At 35.0% G+C, this 21,280-nt stretch overlaps 1 protein-coding gene across 1 annotated transcript; it reads left to right on the top strand.

Moving 5' to 3' along the window:
- The first annotated feature begins 1,639 nt into the window (after positions 1–1,639).
- LOC100800427 (cytochrome P450 94B3) lies at positions 1,640–3,467 on the top strand. The gene has a single exon (XM_003522104.5). The coding sequence runs from the start codon at positions 1,699–1,701 to the stop codon at positions 3,223–3,225; it is 1,527 nt and encodes a 508-aa protein (XP_003522152.1). The 5' UTR covers positions 1,640–1,698; the 3' UTR covers positions 3,226–3,467.
- Positions 3,468–21,280: the final 17,813 nt, after the last annotated feature.

Here is a 21,280-nt window from a genome sequence, read left to right on the forward strand (position 1 = left end):
AATATATTTTAAATTTATATATCCAATATTTTTTTATTTTTAATATATTTAATAAATCTCTTTAAATCTTATCAAAACAAATTATAGCATTTTTGTGTACAATAATAATGAGGTTTGAATTTAGGATCCATACAAAGTGTCCAAACCTCCACCAATAATACAAGTGGTATTAAAATAATGATCTTGTTAACCAATTTCTTAAGAAACAAATTAATGAATTAAAATAAAAAATATTTATTATGAAAAATATAAGAGAGCATAAAAAAAAAGTTAAATTATAATTTTGGTTTCCATAATTTCTCAAATCCATAATTTTGATCCCATGAATTTTAATTGCAAAATTTAGTCTCCCTAGTCTTATAAATTAGTGATATTGATCATTCTAATACATTATTAATAAATAATTATGACAAATTGAGTTATTAAATTAATCAAAATCATTAATTATTAAAAAATGAATAAAAAATTAGTCGCTTCGATCTCCAGTGAGGCATGCGACTACAATGATAATAATACCACATTAGAATTAATAATTTTTTTATTAAAGTTTTTTTCATGACAACCATTCACAAATTTGCGGTGCCTTTCTTCTATGTCTTGCGTAAGACTAACACACACTCCACTGTGGTTTGGGATCACCTGCAGTTCGAAACATAACTGCACCGTCCTGCAGGCTGCAGCTATACATCCAACGGAAGCATATAATATTGCTAACTATAATTTTCTATATTATAACTATTATAAGAAAACAAAATTTTAGTGGTTAACATTGTGTTCATCCTCATCTCTGTAAACACCGTTTCGATCTCCAGTGAGGCATGCCACTACAATGATAATAACACCACATTAGGATTAATAATTTTTTAATGAAGTTTTTTATAATGTAATATTTTTATTTAATTTATAATTAATTTTGTATTTCTAATAATCATAATTATTAGTTAATAATATATGAAGGGAATCAAAATTACTAATTTATAAAATTAAAAAACTAAATGTTATAATTAAAAATTAGAAACTAAAATTATGGATTTAAAAAAGTAAAAGAACCAAAATTATAATTCAACCAAAAAAAAAAAATAAGAAACACATAAAAAGTTATTTAAACCCTTCAACAAATTGTAGACCTATTATAATAATAACTAAATGTAGTTGTTTTAATTATGAAAAATAATTAGATTTAATAATTAATTTTAAAATAATTAATTTAAAATAATGTTATACATTAATTATAATTATCTATTTTTATGAGTCAAATAAGGATCTGCTTTTACATTATAAAAGTGCTGGTTAACATGGGCATCAGTGTACATATTTCAGTTTCAACATTAAACTTAATTAAAAAATAATTCATCTTTTTATAAAAAATAATCAGTTTTAGGTTGTTTAACTTAGTAGTTTTTTCCTTTTACTTATTTCTGTAGACTGTAGAGTGTCTTGTCCTACTGTTATCCTGAATTTTGACTTATGAATCATGTGCTGGAACTTTCTTGTCTCTCTCTGACAATCATTTGCTAATTTGCGGCGCCGTTCTTCAATGTCTTGGGTTACACTGAGACACACTCCACTATGGATTCCATCAATAAGCTTCGACTATATATATATATATGCCCCCCTAAGCATTGAACTTGCATTCGAATCCAACCCTCGGAATCATTACAGTGTAGAGTTTGTAGGAAAACCCTCAGAATCATAACCATGCTCATTTTCTTCTTCACTCTTCTAGTGTCCTTCTCAGGGTTTCTCCTTCTCTTTTTGGACACACAACCAGAACAACAACGTAGTCATAATTATAACCATGCACCTCTTTCGCACCCAATCATTGGATGCCTCGTCTCTTTCTACCAAAACCGCCACCGTCTACTGGATTGGTACACCGAACACTTAGCCAATTCCCCGACACAGACCATCGTCGTGCGCCGCCTCGGAGCACGACGCACGGTGGTGACGGCGAACCCTCGCAACGTGGAGTATATTTTAAAGACCAATTTCGGTAACTTCCCCAAAGGCAAACCCTTCACCGAAATCCTCGGCGACCTTCTCGGCTGCGGCATATTCAACGTCGACGGCGAGCTGTGGCACACCCAGCGCAAGTTAGCGAGCCACGAGTTCAGCACGCGCTCCCTCAAAGACTTCATCGTGAAGACACTTCAAGAAGAGACTCAACAAAGGCTTCTTCCATTGCTGGAGCATGCAGCACGTGAGAGCCACGTGATCGACTTGCAGGACGTGCTGAGGAGGCTCACGTTCGATACTGTGTGCAGGGTGTCGCTGGGATACGACCCCAGCTGTTTAGATCTCGCGAAGCCCCTGCCGCCTCTTCTGACGGCGTTCGACACCGCGTCGGAGGTCAGCGCCGCTCGTGGCGCGGCGCCGGTGTTTCTGGTGTGGAAGATGAAGAGAATCCTCAACGTTGGCTCAGAGAAATCATTGAAGGAAGCAGTGAAGCTAGTGCACGAGTCCGTGGTGAAGATTATAAAAGCGAAGAAAGATAAAATTGCATTCAATGAAAGAAATTGCGGCATGGATTTGCTTGATAGGTTGTTGAAAGCAGGACACGAGGAAATCGTGGTGAGAGATATGGTTATAAGCATGATAATGGCGGGGAGGGACACCACTTCCGCAGCAATGACGTGGCTGTTTTGGTTGTTATCAAAGCATAGAGAGCAAGAAGCATCGTTAGTTAAAGAGTTTTCTTGCGGAGAAAACGAAAATAAGTGTTTGGATTATGAGTGTTTGAAAGAAATGAAATTGTTGAAGGCATGTTTGTGTGAGTCCATGAGGTTATACCCGCCAGTGGCATGGGACTCGAAGCATGCGGGTGGTGCTGACGTGTTACCAGATGGGACCCACGTGGGGAAAGGGGATAGGGTGACCTATTTTCCGTATGGGATGGGGAGAATGGAGGCTCTGTGGGGGAAGGATTGTTGTGAGTTTAAGCCAGAAAGATGGTTTGATGAGGAGAGTGTGAAGAAAGGGGTTCTGAAGTGTGTGAATCCTTATAAGTTTCCGGTGTTTCAGGCTGGGCCGAGAGTGTGTATTGGGAGGGAAATGGCTTTCATTCAGATGGAGTATGTGGTGGCTTCTATTCTCAACCGCTTTGTGATTTCGCCTGTTTCTGATGACTATCCTCGTTTTGTTCCTCTTCTGACGGCTCATATGGCTGGAGGGTTCAAAGTGAGGGTCCACTACAGAAATGGAACTCAAAGAATCAAGCTAGAGTGAATCACAAGTGGGGCTGAAATTATAAGTTAATTAATACTGTCTCCTGCTTGGTTGGACGGTAGCATACACTATCTTTCGTTTTTAGTTGTGGTATTGGATTGGCATGCTTGCTTCTTGGACCAAAATCATCTTCTATGTAAAGTAATCTTATATTGTTTGATGTGATTTGTCTTTATGCACCTGATTATAAATTTATATAAGGTGTAAATATATTTTTAGTTTTTTTAATTTAAGATAAGTTTCTTTCTAATCTTCTAAATTTAAAATTGATATTTTTTAATTATTGTAATTTGGAGAGCCCAAAACCTTATAAACCCCACACTAAAATCTCATACTTCGAGGGTGGGACTCAAGCATCATACCTTACAATTGGATACTGACACATGATATGGACCGATCTAGATTAATGAAAAAACAACAAGAACTTAAAAGAAATTCCTTATAAAACCAGTAGTAGGTGCACTTTGTGATAGTAATGAGATGAGCACCCGAAGGCTGACACTTGCAGTTGGTTGCAAAGCTAAAAATTATGGTAAGGTGGCGGAAAATGCATTTTTATCACTGAAAAGCCAAATGACAGAGTAACAATACAAATCATATCTTATCCTATGTCAGCTTAGCTTGAATGTAAACACAATATTTAATAACTAGTGTTATCAATACACAAGATGCTTAACAATGTTCACACAGATTCTTATCAACAAAATTGACAAACATGCATTCACATTTACCTCGTTCCTTAGCAATATTTGTTCTACTGGAATTCAAGCACCTGCATGTCTCTGCAAGATCTCATCAATTATGTTCTGTTTCAAATGCCAGGGCAACTTAACTGCCACAGTTTCACTCGAAAACTCCCCTTCTAAAGCCTTCACCTATATTAGAACAACGATTTCACAACATTAACTTCAGCAAGTGACTAATGGAAGCAGATACAATACAAACGGTTCACACCTCTAAGTCTTACCCACTTAATTAACTCCACAGGTTTAAAGAAAAGAGGGCAAATCTACAGGTATGCCGAGTCACGAGATTGTAGGAAGAACACTGGAAGGGGTGTGTTGAGTCACGAGAGTGTACGGGTGTGTCGTCGTGGAAGGTGTGAGCTGAGTATGACCACGAGATTGAAGATGACGAAGGAGTCACGATGATTGAGGAAGGGAGAGCTGAGTGACGATACGAACAGAGTGACGAAGGCTAGGACTTGCAACTCAGTCTTCAGAGGTCACCAAAGTGTTGTTCGAGGCACATGACTATAATGTTGCGCCAACGACGACGGTGTTTACCAAACCAATATCGTTGAAGTAAAGTTTCCGAAATTCAAAGACGGGTATCCAAACCACCGTCTTTGTTTGCTAACTTTATAATTATCAAATTGCCACCGCTTATTATACCACATCGGTTTAGGAGGACCGATGTGATTAGTGTGTCGTAAAAACCAATATTTTTAGTAGAGCAAATATCATGTGGTAGGGTGATTAAATTTAATAAGAATATAAATTAAAATGGTTTATGTCATAAGTGACTAATTATTTGTTAGTGGGTAAGCCAAGTCTGATCACATTAAAAAAATACACACCAAACATTTTTTGGGCAAGACTCACAAAGAGGATAAGTGATCGATTGGGCATTGAAGTCCCTTTGTTGAGAGGCGCTGCCTTGTAGGAAGACAACCTCTAGTCATTCTCCAAATCAAGATTTTATTTTATGTGGAATTTTTTAGGGGCCAAATAGACATCCAATCACCATTAACATGGAATGCTCCATTATCAATCATATCCTTCATTATTTGATAGTAAGTAGTGGACTTAAATGAAAAATTCTCTTCCTACAAAGATTCCAAATGGCTTTATCTTCAACATTGATGGAAAACAATAGGCATCATATACATAGAATTTGGTGAACATCACAATGTTTAAAACATCATGAATAAATTGTGAATGCCATGTACCACTTGATTGGTCAATCAAATCACATACTTATAGATGTTCCAAACCGGCTGTAATTTTAGAATGGACATAAGGGTTGTCCTTTGCATGTAGCAATAGGTCTTTCCACATATTTATTTTAACCACTGCCATGTGAAGTGTAAATGTTATATCATACAAAATTTGGGTTATGACCCAAATGGTCACGCAGGAAATTTTATTTAGATAATATTTGGCTTTGAAAACATATATTATAATTTAAGAAAATTTATGATTTTTAAAAAAATAATTTCAAAATTTTTTAAATCTACTATGGTAATTTTGAAAGAAAAAAAAAACTCCTTCTTGGTAAAAAAGCTAAAGTGTGGGATGAATATGAATTGTATCTTATATATTCCTATCTAAAGATGGTCAGATACTTTACTCATTGTTGTGTCCTTTACTTCAATGTGTTTTTCCCTGGTGTTCGAAAAGTAATCCTTCAACGGGTAAGATGCCTGCAAAAGATACTTTGACCCTCAAGTTAGTTAGGTCTTGACGGACAAAGAATATTGAACATTGTGAATGAGAGTGGATAGAATAATCTTTGTTACCTTGATAATCTAACCTTTTATATGCACATATTTATGAGCCTCAATATTCATGGGCCTTACCTTTTAATTAAGGAGATGTAATATGAAATTACTTGACAATGTTAATATAGTATTAAGATAAACTAAATTTTTTAACCTCCATGGGGTAGTGGTCAAGATGGTACTAGGCAATGATCGAGAGGGTATTAGGTCGGGTTGAGTCAAATACCTAAGGTTTCTTCCTACCAAAGAGGGTAGAAATTATTTGATTATTCGGCCTACCGAATACTCAAGTTCTTTCTTTGTTGAGGGAGTACTAGGTCGTGGTTGAAGGGGTTCTAGGTTGCACAAGTATAAGTACCATAGAATATTATGATCGGATAAGATCTATAGTTGGTGTTTTACATTTTTTTTATTGTTACTATTGCAAAGAATAACCAAATATAGAGATTAGAAACGTTTTTATCTTTAAAACATGTTTGAAAATCTTAATTGATACAAAGCATCACTTAAATAGTTTGCATAAACTATTCTAATAAATACTTTGGTTTTAAGAACTTTTTCTTTTTTTTTAAATAACTTTTACTTTAGACTATCTAGGTGGTAGTGAAGGTTGATGTTATTTTAAAAAATGTCATCTCATGTCTAAAACACTACTAAAAAAATATTTATATTACATCACCTAGTTAACATCAGCTTATACGAAAACTAATGTTAACAAATACGCGGTGACATTTTTGTAAATTACTAAAAGTTGTTAAGATCGGTTGTAAGAGAACCGATATTAAGTATTGTACTCAATATCGATTTTATGTAGAACCAATGTTGAGTGTCATGCGTCAACATTGGTTTTTTGAGAACCGATATTGAACTTGACCTAAATATCAAAGTTTTGCTCATGTTCATTTTCAAGAAACTAAAATTTGAGAGTGGAATTCATAGGGTGCAGGTTTGAGAGTGTTCGCATCGAAATCAAAGGGGCTTTGGAGGGGCTCTTCATCGAATGTGGTGGACTCAATTGGTCAATCCGCTAGTCCAAAATTGCCAAAGCTTGAAACCTAATTACGGCGTCTCGCGCTTCCTTCTTCCACCTTCCCTGGTAAGAATGAATGAATGAATGAATGACCTAATAATCATTGTTAACCTTAACCCCTTTTTGTGTTTTTGTGAATGATTTCTGATATGAACTGAATTTGATATGTGTTAGGGTTTCACTGTCATATGACTTTTCTTCTGAGAAAGAGAACTTGGGCAGGCTTTGGCATTCTTGGAATTTCTTCTTCTGCCACTAGACTTGACCCTACCCCCGAATCAGGGTTATCTATTTCTTCCATTTTTTTCCTAAGGAAAAAAACACGTTTCTTCTTCTCTCTCCATTGACGAGTTTTCTTTCTCTTTGATTCGTTCTGGCTGCTACATTTTGAAGCAATTCATATTTCGATTTTTCATTTTCATTTTTATTTTTTATTATTTGGATGTCCAAACCAAAAATGCCTAGGGTTTCAGTTTCAACCAACAGACGTTGAGCTGATTGAGTATTTTCTGAAGAGGAAGGTTCGGGGTAAGAAATTCCCTTCTGAAATAATTGCTAAACTTGACTTGTACAAGTTTGCTCCATGGGACCTCCCAAGTTTGCATTTGCACTCGTTTCATGGAGTACTCTATTGTGTTATTTTTTCTCTTTTTTTGTGTGTGTTTTTTAATGAGGTTTTGTTTGTTGTTTGTGTTGCAGATATGTCTTTGCTCAAGAATGGGGATATGAATTGGTACTTCTTTTGCCCTTAGGGAAAAATGTATTCGACTAGTGGGATTTGAATCGGGCCACAAAGGTTGGGTATTGGAAGACTATTGGGAAGGATAGAGCAACTGAACATAAAAATAGAGTCGTGGGGATGATAAAAACACTGGGTTTTCACATTGGTAGAGCCCTAAGGGAGATCAAACTGATTGGGTTATGCATGAATTTAGACTTGATGACAAGGTGTTGTGATGTAGCTTCATGTGGAACTTGTAAGCCTTGGATCTTCTTCATCAATGGAGCCCTTTGATTCTTGAATATCAATGGCAGCGAAATGGAAAAGGAAGAAAGATGATCGGAGACTTCACTTCAAGGAGAAGATGAGTCAAGAACAAGCTCACTACCATAGGAAGTCATGAATAAGAGCTTGAAGGTAGGACAAGATAAATGGAGGGAGAAGGAGAGAAGCAACACGAAATTTTATGCCTCAAATGAGGTCTGAACTTTGAAGTGTAATTCACAAATGATCAAAGTTGAAAAAAATACACACACAAGACCTTTATTTATAGCCTAAGTGTCACACAAAATTGGAGGGAAATTTGAATTTCTATTCAAATTTCAATTGAATTTAAATTTGAATTTGAATTTGTGGAGCCAAATTTGGAGTCAAAATTTCACTAATTATGATTAGTGAATTTTAGCTATGGTTTAGCCCGCCCACTAATCCAAGATCAAGTCCAAAATTCTCCACTAGGTGTGCTTAGGTGTCATGAGGTATGTAAAGCATGAAGGACATGTACAAAATGTGACTATATAATGTGGCAATAGGGTGTAGCAAGCAAATGTTCACCTCCCCCTTAGGATGATCCAAAATTTAATTGGATTGGGCTTCTCCCAATTCAATTAGATTTCTCTCCCAACACACACATCAAATAGTGCACTTAATGCATATGAAATTACAAAACTACCCCTAATACAAAAACTAGTCTAGGTGTCCTAAAATACAAGGGCTGAAAAATCCTATATTACTATGATACCCTCTCTATATTATGGAGCCCTAAATACAATGCCAAAAAATAATGAAATCCTAATATAATATGTACAAAGATAAGTGAGCTCATACTTAGTCCATGAGTCCAAAATTTACCATAAGGCTCATGAGAACCCTAGGACTTTTTCCTGCATCTCTGGCCCAATCTTCTTGGAGTCTCCTAGTCATGACTCTGGTGATGGGTCCCATCCTTGGAAGGATTGCATCATGTTAGCTGATGAAGGCGTATCGTAAGTAAACAACTTTGACTGAACAAGCAAGTGTGTGAGTTTTGTAGTGTTTGTGACTAGAATTTATAGTATGACATGTTAAAGAAGCACACTAATTTGTTGACAAGAACCTAATGACTTTGTTTATGATATTTTGGTGTAATTTAGAAATGTTACAAGGTTCCTATTATTAACGCCATCTTTGAAATTAAACAGGTTTTTTTGGCATTATGTCAACTTTTATTGTTCTTTCTACATACATTATCAGGTTTTGTATTAATTACTTAATTGTTTTTCATTGATTTTTTTAGTTACGTGAGACTTATATGCATGGTCGACCTATAAAATTGAATATCACAATATAATAATATCCACTTTCTGTAATATATTTAGTTTGGCTAATGTAAAACTGTGGCATTGCAATTTGGTTCCCAAAGCCTCAACATTTCCTTCAGGAATGAAGGCTCTAGCTGATTATGTTCATAAAAAAGGTTTGAAGTTGGGGATCTATTCTGATGCAGGGTATATCACATATTAAACTTAAACTTTGATTTTTATATATTTATGATTATTCAACCATTTTTTTAACTATGACAATTTCTCTGCAGAAATCAAACATGCAGTAAAACTATGCCTGATCATTAGGACATGAAGAACAAGATGCACAAACATTTGCATCCTGGGTAACATGCATTCATTTCAAAGTCATTTTGCATTCATAAACTCTATCCTATGTAATTTAATTAAGATCTACTTCCAATGTTACTTTAGGGGATTGACTACTTGAAGTATGATAATTGTGAGAATAACAATATAAGCCCCCAAAGAAAGGTATTAGTGACCTTCAAATGCACACAAACAAATTACATGCTTCTAAAATCTAGGAATTGATAAGCTTTAGCAACACTGGAAGGTCAATATTCTTCTCTTTGTGTGAATGGTAAGCCAAATTGGGGATTATGTTTCACATAAATTTTGCTGATTTATATAGCTAGAAGAAAGTACAATTAATTAGCATTTCATCTACTTTACTATTCCTCTAAGCCAGAAAAGATAACTTTATTTTAAACTATTAATTGCTTTCTCAAACACGGGATCAAAAGAACCAGCAACTTGGGCCAAAAGTATGGGAAATAGTTGGAGAACAACAGAAGACATTGAAGATAAGTGGAATAGGTAAGCATGCGAGTTATGATATAAATTTATTTATCTTCAATGCCAATAAAAAGTGAATCTAATTTTAGGAATTTCGTTATCTTGTTTGCATCACATTAATGCTTTATTGAACACTTGACAAAGACATTCGAGAGGCTTATTTTGAACCAACGTGATAATTAAGTTATGACTTTATTTTCTATGGATTCTTGGTGCAAAAAAAATTTGACATGGGTAACTAATCAAAATGATATTGTTGATATGGCATTTAAGGTAGTTATTACAAACTTATTATACATGCCAATTTATGATTAGATAAGAGTGTAAAACTCTTAATATTTTATGTGCCCGTAATATTTATTCTAAGTTAATACAAAGTATCACGTAAGAAAATCATTTTTGTGCATCATTTTGTTTCATTTATTCATTTTCAACATGGGAAACTTATAATATTCTCTCCACAGTACTTGAATACTAACTAGTTCATTAACTAAAATAAGTAAATTAATAAGAATTATGTCCATATATAATTCTTATTTACTATATATAAAATTACGTATTTTATATCCTAAAAAACTCAACTAAAACTAAGTTTCTGTTTGTATTCCTTTTACTTCAAAAAACTACCAAGGTACTTCCTAAACATGGTTGCAATATTTCAATTTAGAAGCTCCCCTGTTTTTCTCAATCTCCCTTTCTATTTTGTTTTTGCAAGTAATATCTTCATACAAATGCTTACACTAAGATGAGGAATGAGTATTTGAATAGAAAAATTCTTTCAGTTGAAAATTCAAGGAGAGAGAGAGAGAGTTGGGAGGAGGCTAGTTAAAGGTGGGAATAATATATTAATTAACCCAAATTCCTTTTTCTATTTAAAAGGTGAATTAAATTAAATTTCTAACTAGGTGATGAAAAATATTACAATAATCCAAATATTGGCCGTAATGAGTTAGATTCACAATTGTGCATTACATATAAAGTCTTAAGTCTATTATTTTGAAGTTGATGTGCTTAAAGCTCAGTTTTATTTTTGAATTTTTATTAGTTCTTTCTCTAAATAACCTTTTCTTTTTTCTACATAGGAATTATATTACGAGCTAACTTTGTTAGAACGTTTTGAACAAGATTACCAGAACAAGCTTAAGGAAATGGAATCCTTAAATCTTCCTCTCAACGTTTAGAAACTTCAAAATATAGTTTTCCCTGAAAAGTTTTACTTTCATTTCTAATGATGATTTTAGTTTTTATCATGTGCTAGGGTTATTAATTGGATCGAAATATACCACGATTTATTGGAAAAATAACAAATTTCTTAAAATTCATATACTTCTGTATCTCTTACGTATGATACCACTAATTATACTTATATTTTGTTCTTTTCTATCCCTTACTTTTACTGGTATTAAATTAAAGTAAATTAAATTTATTTGTGGAGTCCACAAATTAGTTTTGATTCGGTATCAGTTACCATCTGTTTGTTAAGGCCTAAGCAAAAGAAATGGGGCAATGGGCACCATAAAACTAAACCATACGGTCCTTAAATCACTAGAATTAAAAAAATATAGCACATGGATAGTTTAAATGAGCAGAACTTTCATTATTGATTGAAAGTTACAATCATAACTTGCTATAGAATGAGTATGAGTGACCCATAGGACTATTCAGTAATATAGCACATGCAGTTAATATATGAGCTCTAAGGGGCAGGAAAAAGGCCACTTCTCTTGATCAAAGGAATAAAGTATAGCCTTTATTTATCTATATTAAAGTGCATGTACTCCCAGTAGAGCAAAGGACAATAGAGAATAGGTCATATTTTTCTTTTTTTTTTAAATGATATTCTACATCAGTTATGCATTTAAATGATGTAGAAAGTGATTATACAATATCTATTCTAGGAAAAATCGATGTTGTATTTATACTTTCTACATCGCTTAAAACCACAACCGCTATGGAATTGGTAGATTTATAAATTTTGACACACTTCCTGTATTGGTTTTAGGAACAACCAATGTAGAAATGTGTTTTTCATATTGATTTTAAAATCGATGTTGAAAGTGCTTGATTTTAAACATTATTAGATACGACATTGGTTTTAAAATCAATGTGAAATGACTTTTTTAATTGCTGTTAAATGTCATTTTTATAGTAGTGGAAACATCTTCATTTGTCTCTTTTCCATGTCTTTGGATTAGTCAATGGCGTGTGGGAACCCAAGTGTAAGAAGTTTCACGCGCATTCGTGTTCTCCTACCATAAAGTTGAATTTGAAATGTAATAAATGATAAGATGAAAGAGAGACACACACAAAATATAATATTATATAAATGGTTGTATGTGTATCACTTCTCTAAAATTAAAGTGGTTTATACAAGTGACTTATAATTTGTTAGTTGTGTAAGCAAAGTCTAATCTCATTTAAAAGAAGAAAAAAACTCTTTGACACCCAAAACTAATATAAGAGTGATAAGAGAGAGAAATATTGATAAGATAGATGATATGATGTAATAGGAGAGAAGCGAAAAAAATTAGGAATATTGATGGTTGTTTGATATTTAGGTGTGTTAAAAAATTATGACTCTCTTGAACGATTGACAAGTGCACCAAATTGTCCCAAGTAGTAAAGTTAAAACGGAAGTCTGAGTGTTAAATCTATATGGACTTTGTTTGTACTTAGGTAAGTGAGTATATAATTTTTCAAGCAATAAATAAATTGGTTTAAAGGATTGTGAAGAAAATAGTAAATAAATTGGCATAAATTAAAATAAACAAGAAAGAGAAACAAACATAAAAGGGAATTAATTAATTAAAACAAAAAATATGAGAAAGCCAATAATATTGCAGAAGTTAATTCAGAAGATGAGAATGTTGGGGGCTTAGCCTACCAGAGCTACTCTTGAGGTAATATTAGTGATTTTTCTCTATTTTTGTTTATTTCAATTTTCACCTGCATCTACTCATATACTCTAACCATGATTCCTCAAGTGAAAGAACCTAATTTATCTATTTTTTCTCCCAAATCCATTTACAGAGATAAAAATAGTTAAATTGTATTAAGAATAGAGATGTATAACAGGCTAAACAAAATTAACCTGTCCCTAGTGATGAATTATTTAGATATCTTTTCCTAGTTCTATTAGAAAATAACACTTCCCAACCCTACCTCTAAAACTTACCATGCAAATGGGTGATCAAGCCACGAGCAATAAAATTAAGCACAGAAAAGGATAATGAGAAAAAGTAATATTCATAAATAGATATGAAGAGAAATTACATCAAAAGCAGTTGGCGGCTAAGCTCCCAACAAAAAGGGTTTAGCCTTTCATTGTCATATGATGCTTTACAATTGCAAGAGGATAATATTTAGAAAAAGGAGAATTTAAGAAAGGGAGTGAAGGGAAAGAATGACTCATAATGATTGTCTCTCTAACTTTTGGCCTTTTCCTTCCGTAAGGAATTGAATTCTCTTGAATTTTCTGTGTCTTTTCCTTCTTCTCTCTCTTTCTTTTATAGGTACAGATTAGCTTGGTTTTCACGCAACCTTCGCGCTGAGCGCGATTGCTGTGCTTAGCGAGTATGGCGGTAATCTCGCGCTTTGCACGTGACTCATGCTAAGAGCGCCTTCAAGATCAAGACCTCTCCATACTTCCTAACGCAAAGCCTGCTTTGCCCATTGAGCCTGTGCATCGCGCTGAGTGCCTGAGACGCACTGAGTGAGCAACTTCAGATCTTCAATTTTACTTTTTTAGGCTTTACTTTGTTTTTTATGCTCCAATTATTCACCAAGCACTATAAATTCATAAACTTTTAGCACTTTCTGCACAAAAAATTAAATGATGTTAAAATTCTAATTATTCACATAAAAAGGAAGAAATAAGAGAGAAAAATTAACAATTCCTACCTAATTTAATTCCAAAATATACATATACATAGTAGTATCAGAATCTTAAAAGAATACATGCCAATCATTTTCTAGGAAGGACTCACAAAGAGGGCATATGATTGGGCATTGATGCCTCTTTGTTTAGAAGTGTTGCCTTGTAGGAATACAACCTCTAGCTGTTCTCCAAATCAAGATCTTTATGTTATGCAGAATTTTTAGGTGCCAATTAGACATCTAATCACCATTAACATGGATTGCTCCATTATCAATCATATATATATATATATATATATATATTCTTCATTTGATAGTTGTCAGACCCTAATTTCATTCGGGTATAATGATTTTATCATTCGGATATGATGTTTTGATAATTACTAATCGAATTACGTTGTTTGACATCGGTTACAGTGCAAGGCCAAGGGGTCGCGTAGGGTTTCGCTGGTTGTTTATTAGTTCCAGAAACAAAAGCTACAAGGAAGGGGCAAAATGGTCATTTCCTAGATTTTTCTGGACCTAAACTCGCCCAGGCTAGCATCTGGCTCACCTGAGCCATGAAATTTCTTCAGCCCTAAGCAAGCCACTCTCCTGGGTGAGTTGACACCTTCAACTTTAAGCAACCAGCTTGCTTGGGCGAGCTTCCCCTGCACCAAATGGCCTTTTCCTATAAATAGCCATGCAGCGGAAGGGTTTAAGGGTCTGGAACTGAAGAAAATAGAGGAAAAATGCAGAAGGAAAAGGAGAAGAAGAAAAGTAAAGCCAAAGGCGCTACAGAATTGTGATCGTGGATCATTTCCTTCGCCATTTCTCTTGTTAACCTTGTGACTCGTGCAACGGTCGATTAGTTTTTCTTAAGGATCGAGTGTAATCTTTGTACCCTTATGTACCCCTTTCGATATTATATATGTAATCTTTTCTACTCGAATATCTCTTGAGATCATTTCAAGATCCAACGCCTTAACGAATCCCTCCACTTTTCAAAATTTAAAACATCATTTCATGGTCCAACGCTTTAATGACTCTTTGTTTGCAATTAAGATGTATCCTTAAAAAAAACATAAAATAAATTCAACACACAAACATTCAGACTTAAAAAACTACGTATGTTTAATTTCCTCATTGCACCTGGGGATACGTAAGAGCAAGGGCAACACCCTTGTCAATTCAAAAAAAAAATAATAAAAGGAAAGGAAAATAAATAATTTTGAAGTCACATTTTGCTCACTCGATTAAAGGATGTCGTCCCTTGTGACGGGCGTGTGGGGTGCTAATACCTTTCCTATGTGTAAACAACTCTCGAACCCTTCTTTTCAAAATTCGCAGACCTCTTTTGGTTTTTTTAACGTTTTCCTTAAATAAACGTTGGTGGTGACTCCCACTCGTTTTCTCCTTAGGAGACGAACATGATTTCTTTTATTTGTTTTCGCCGTCCCGTCATAAGGTAGGTTATGAGAGATGGTGACTCCACTAGGGACTCGTTAGAAAGTTAAGTCATTTGATCAAGTGTGCAATCTTATCGTGACCTTTTATTTATTTATTTTCCCTTTCTCTTTAATCCTTGTGTTGTGCTCATGTTCGTTAAAGTTTCATTCCGTTACCATTCATTTTGTGGTTTAGCTTCGAACTCGTTTCCTTTATTCATTGTTTCGCTCATGTTTGTATATAACCTTTGCTACGTTGTTACTTCTTGGTGCGTATCTTTGTATCTATTACCTTTGTAGTTAGAAATAAATTGTGCCATTGAATCCTAGGATAGATGACATGTGCTATACTTGTGTCTGCCTGAGAATTTTCTTGTTGTTTTGCAGGTGGGGTTGGGTAATTCTTAGGTTGCTCCGTTCACACGTGACACCTACACTTTTTGCACACACTTTGAGATATTAGGCCCTATACCCGGGTCTGTGTTAGCCATAGGGAGTGGAGGTCGATCTGTGGTCATGCTGGGTCCCCGACTCGCTTGATAATAGTGAAGCATCATCTAGAGTTTTCCTCTTTAGGTGATGCATTGTCACTGATAGTCCCTATCACCATAGTGTATTACCTAAGAGGATGATATCTCTAGAGGCCAGTAAGGTTACATGAAAATACCCTTGGGAGTTGTCACTAGATAGTGGACTTTTGGATCCTTTCCATTAGGTTCTTGAATTAAGGACACGGGGCAAACTCACCATGTCTGGTTTCCTTGATCGCATCATGCATCTCTTCATGACATCATAATAGACATACCATTCCTGCATTTATCATTCATCATATTCATGCATTGCATTTACATAAGTCATTGCATTTCATACATATTCATTTAGCATGTTTTTGTTCAGCCAATTGCATACATTATGTTATCATCGTTCGCATGTTATGCATAATCCTACCGTATAGTTGCTCATGCCTTGCATTCCCTTCTTCGTCGCCAAAAGTCACAATGAAGTGTGAAAGTTTACACTTCGTTTTTGGTTTCATGTGTTGGGTACCATGGTAATAGCTATAAATAAACCATGTTGGGGTTATATAATCCTATCTCTCGAAAATGATTGAAATCACATGAACATGGTACCTAATGCATTGTTAACAAGAAAGGGTGGTTTTTTGGGCGTCTTGTGTCGGTTTGATAAATACATCTGTCATGCATAGCATAACTATGCCCCGATCATTCATCATATCTCCTCTATGTTGAAATATTGGTGATCAAAATTTCTATTCCTATGAACATATGGTCGAACCGAGTGCATTCTTTTAAGAAAAGGGTTTAATCAAGTCAAGGTCAAAGTATGGAAGTAACTAGCTTGTGAAAGTTGAGGCAAAAGATGGGTCAAATTTACATAGCTTCTTTGACTACTTCCAACACATGATTGAGCTAATAACTTACAAAATTAGGAATCAGTGATGTGCCCATGTTTTATTTCTAGTTGCACTTTGACTCTGATGAGATTTAATGAAAATTAGAGTTGATTCGACCCTATGTTCTACTGAATGTCCTGTGTGAAATTCGCAATACTTCAACAACACATCATTCACATGCATTCATGCTAGTTTGTCTTTCCACTTTGGTTGCATTGCTCATTGCATTCTTTCCTTGAAATCAGAATCATAATCATTGTAACCAAAGAGAAAGATCGTGCTTTACGGCACCCTTACTAGACACGTGCCAAGGCCAGAATAATAAGTGAAATCAAAGAAGTACAGGAACAAATGAAGGCCGATATAGAGGCCATGAAGGAACAAATGACAATGATGATGGAAGCAATGATGAGCATGAGGAAGATGATGAAGGATAACACTACTACAGTTGTTGCTGCGAGTACTGCTACTAGGATAGGACTCAACGTTCTCACCTTTATTTTTCATAGGACTCAATGTCCTCTATCTTTATGCTTTCATATGACTCAACATCCTCGCCTTCATGTTTTCATAGGACTCAACGTCCTCGCCTTTATCTTTCATAAGACTCAACATCCTCACCTTTATCTTTCCATAGGACTCAACATCGTCGCCTTTATTTTCCATAGGACTCAACGTCCTCGCCTTTATGTTTCCATAGGACTCAACGTCCTCACCTTTATTTTTCATAGGACTCAACGTCCTCTGTCTTTATGCTTTCATAGGACTCAACGTCCTCGCTTTTATGTTTTCATAGGACTCAATGTCCTATGTCTTTATGTTTTCATAGGACTCAATGTCCTCCGCCTTTATCTTCCATAGGACTCAACGTCCTCTGCCTTTATGTTTCCATAGGACTCAATGTCCTTTATCTTTATGCTTTTCAAAGACTTCAATGCATTCTATTTTATGCTTTACAAAACTTCAATGTCTTATGCTTTTATGCTTTTCAAAGACTACAATGTCTTCTGTTTTATGCTTTAAAAGACTTCAATGTCTCTTGCTTTTATGCTTTTCAAAGACTTCAACGTCTTCTGCTTTTATGCTTTCCAAAGACTTCAATGTTTTCTGTTTTTTACGCTTTACAAGACTTCAATGTCAATGTCATATGCTTTTATGCCCTATAGGACTTCAATGTCCTAAATTTTATGTTTTATAGGACTTCAAAGTCCTCTGTTTGGTATTACAGGACTTTAATGTCCTTTTGTTTTTTCAGTTTCATTTTTTTCTCTGGCGTCGGATTTTGAATAGGCAGATCACTCAAATGAAATTAGTGTCATTATCTTTACTTATATTTTATTTTCAATAAAAGATAAGTAAAGAGGTGGCAATTGTCAGATCCTAATTTCATCCGGGTATAATGCTTTTATCATTCAGATATGATGTTTTGATCATTGCTAATCGAATTATGGTGTTTGACACCAGTTATAGCGCAAGGCTAAGGGGTCGCGTAGGGTTTCGATGGTTGTTTTTCAATTCTAGAAACAAAAGCCACAAGGAAGGGGCAAAATGGTCATTTCTTAGATTTTTTTGGACCAAAACTCGCCCAGGCTAGCATCTAGCTCGCCTGGGCCATGAAATTACTTCAGCCTTAAGCAAGCCACTTGCCTGGGCGAGCTAATACCTTTAGCTTTAAGCAACTAGCTCGCTTGGGCGAGCTTCCCCTGCAACAAATGGCCTTTTCCTATAAATAGTCATGTCGAGGAAGGGTTTAAGGGTATGGAACTGAAGAAAATAGAGGAAAAAGTGGAAGGAAAAGGAGAAGAAAAGTAAAGCCGAGGCGCTGTAGAATTGTGACCATGGATCATTTCCTTCACCTTTTCTCTTGTTAGCCTTGTGACCTGCGCAACGATTAGTTAGTTTTTCTTAAGGATCGGGTGTAATCTTTGTACCCTTATGTATCCTTCTTGATATTATATATGTAATATTTTTTACTCAAATATCTCCTGAGATCATTTCAAGGTCCAATGCCTTAACGACTCCCTCCATTTTTCAAAATTTAAAACGTCGTTTCAAGGTCCAACGCCTTAACGACTCTTTGTTTGCAATTAAAATAAATCCTTCAAAAAAACATAAAATCAATTCAACACACAAACATTCAGACGTAAAGAACTACGTATGTCTGATTTCTTCATTTCACCTGGGGATACATAGGAGCAAGGGCAACACCCTTGTCAATTAAAAAAAAATAATAAAAAAGGAAGGAAAATAAATAATTTTGAAGTCACATTTTGCACACTCGATTAAAGGCTTCCGTCCCTTGTGACAGGCGTGTGGGGTGCTAATACCTTCCCTGTTCATAAACAACTCCCGAATCCTTCTTTTCAAAATTCTTCTAACATTTTCCTTAAATAAACGTTGGTGGCGACTCCCACTCGTTTTCTCCTTAGGAGACGAACGTGCTTTCTTTTATTTGCTTTCGTCGTCCCTTTGTAAGGTAGGTTGTGACAATAGTACGTAGGTGGACTTACATGAAAAATATAAGTTAAGAATATTGGCACATGGTATAAGATAAGAACCCAACCTTTCACTCGCACCTCAACAAAAAAATGATGATGTTTGTTTTTGTAATTTAACAACACATGGTACCATGGTTTTAAATTGTGGACCCGGTGAGTCAGAAAACTTGTACCTCTCAGGAGCTCTTTAGGTATAGGAAAGTGTTTGAAATAATAATAATAATAATAATAATAATAATTAGAAAATGAAGGGTTGTGAGTTAGTGTTAGATAATGAAAGGGTGTGAGTTAATAAGAATTAAAGGGCATTATTTTTGTAACCACTATTTATTTGAAGGGATATGACATTATGCTCATTTAGTGTCTTAATGAAGAGTTATGTAATGTCTATGGGTTGCTTTACTATAAATTGAGCACCAAACCACGTATCCAAGTGTGCCAAATGAAGAGAATATTCTTTATTCTCCTCTTCTCTTTTTTTAACAAAGTGGCATCAGAGCTTAGGTTTTGAATTGAGAGAAACACTTGGTGAGGGGAGTGAAACACTTAGTGAGGATAGTGAAACACTAGTGAGGTAAGAGATGACCAGCAATGGCTTGAACTTATTTCAATTCCCTCGTCTTATAATTGGTGTCGCCACATAAAGGTTGCTAGGTTCCCAAGATGCTTTGGAGAAAGGTTATACACAAATTGAAAATGAGGATTCTTTTCCACAAAACAAGAAGTTAACTTTGTTGAAGATGAAGAAGACGGATCAAGAAGCACTTACCTTCATCTGTCAAGGTTTAGATGAAGGTATGTCTGAGATGGTGTCCAATGCTTCTACCTCCAAAGAAGCATGGGAGATTTTAAGGACATCCCTTGAAAGTGTTGACAAGGTGAAAAAGTTGCGTCTACAAACTCTTTGTGGAAAGTTTGAATCCTTGTGCATGAAGGAATTCAAGTCAATTTTGGATTTTGGAAATAGGGTGGTAATGGTTGTGAACCAAATGAAGTGTTATAGGGAGAATACGAAAGATGTTTGTTTTGTAGAGAATGTTCTTCATTCTCTAATTGCAAAATCTGATTTTGTGGTTTGTGCAATTGAAGAGTCAAAGGACATCGAATCAATGACTGCGGACCAATTATTGGGTTTAATTCAAGCATATGAAGAAAGGTTCAAAAGAAGAAATAATGAGCCTTTGGAGCAAGTTCTTAAAGCCAAAGCTTCTTTTAAATAAAATGGAGAAGAAAAAAGTCAAAGAGGATGTGCTTGTGGAAGAGGTAGTGAACATGGTGGAGGAAGAGGAGATCGTGACAATTGTGATAATAATGAAAAAAGTTATCAACCCACTAGAGGTTATGAAAGAGGAAGAGGTAGAGACAATTTTGGAAGAACAAATGAAAGTAGGTATGATAAATATAACGTTGAATGTTTCAATTTCCATTAGTATGGTCATTTTTCATGGGAGTGTAAAGCCAATATTGAATGCTATAATTGCCATAAGTATGACCATTTTTCTTGGGAGTGTAAATCCAATGTTGAAGAAAAAGCTAATCTTGTTGATGAGAAAGAAGAAGATGAAGAGGCAACACTATTGCTAGCACATAATAGTGAAGAGAATAATGATAAGAACTTTGGTATCTTGACAATTGAGCAAGTAATCAAATGTGTGATTACAAGTAGAAATTATTGGAGCTTGAAAAGGTGAAGGGAAATGTTTCCTTTGGTGATTCTTCCAAGGTGCAAGTCCAAGGGAAATAAAATGTTTCCTTTGGTAATTTCCTTAAAAGATGGTGCTCACAAAATGATCAAGGATATTTATTATGTTCCTAAACTAAAAAGTAATATTTTGAGTTTAGGACAACTTTTTGAGAAGGGGTATGAAGTTCTCATGAAAGATAATTGTTTGTGGCTTAAAGATCAAAACTCTAATTTGATTGCCAAGGTGTTTATGTCAAGAAATAAAATGTTCACTTTGAGCATTAAGACCAATGAAGCAAAATGCTTAAAGGCTAGCATGAAAGATGAAGCATGGTGTTGGCATATGAGGTTTGACCACTTGTGATGAAAAGATGGTGAAAGGGATGCCTCACATCAACCATCTTGATCAATTGTGCGAAGCATGCCTTCTTGACAAACATGCAAGAAGAAGTTTTTTGCCAAAGGAGCTGAATCAAGAGCAAAGGTACATTTCCAACTTATGC

The sequence above is a fragment of the Glycine max genome, chromosome 3, assembly GCF_000004515.6.
Source record: "Glycine max cultivar Williams 82 chromosome 3, Glycine_max_v4.0, whole genome shotgun sequence".
Classification (NCBI taxonomy): Eukaryota; Viridiplantae; Streptophyta; class Magnoliopsida; order Fabales; family Fabaceae; genus Glycine; species Glycine max.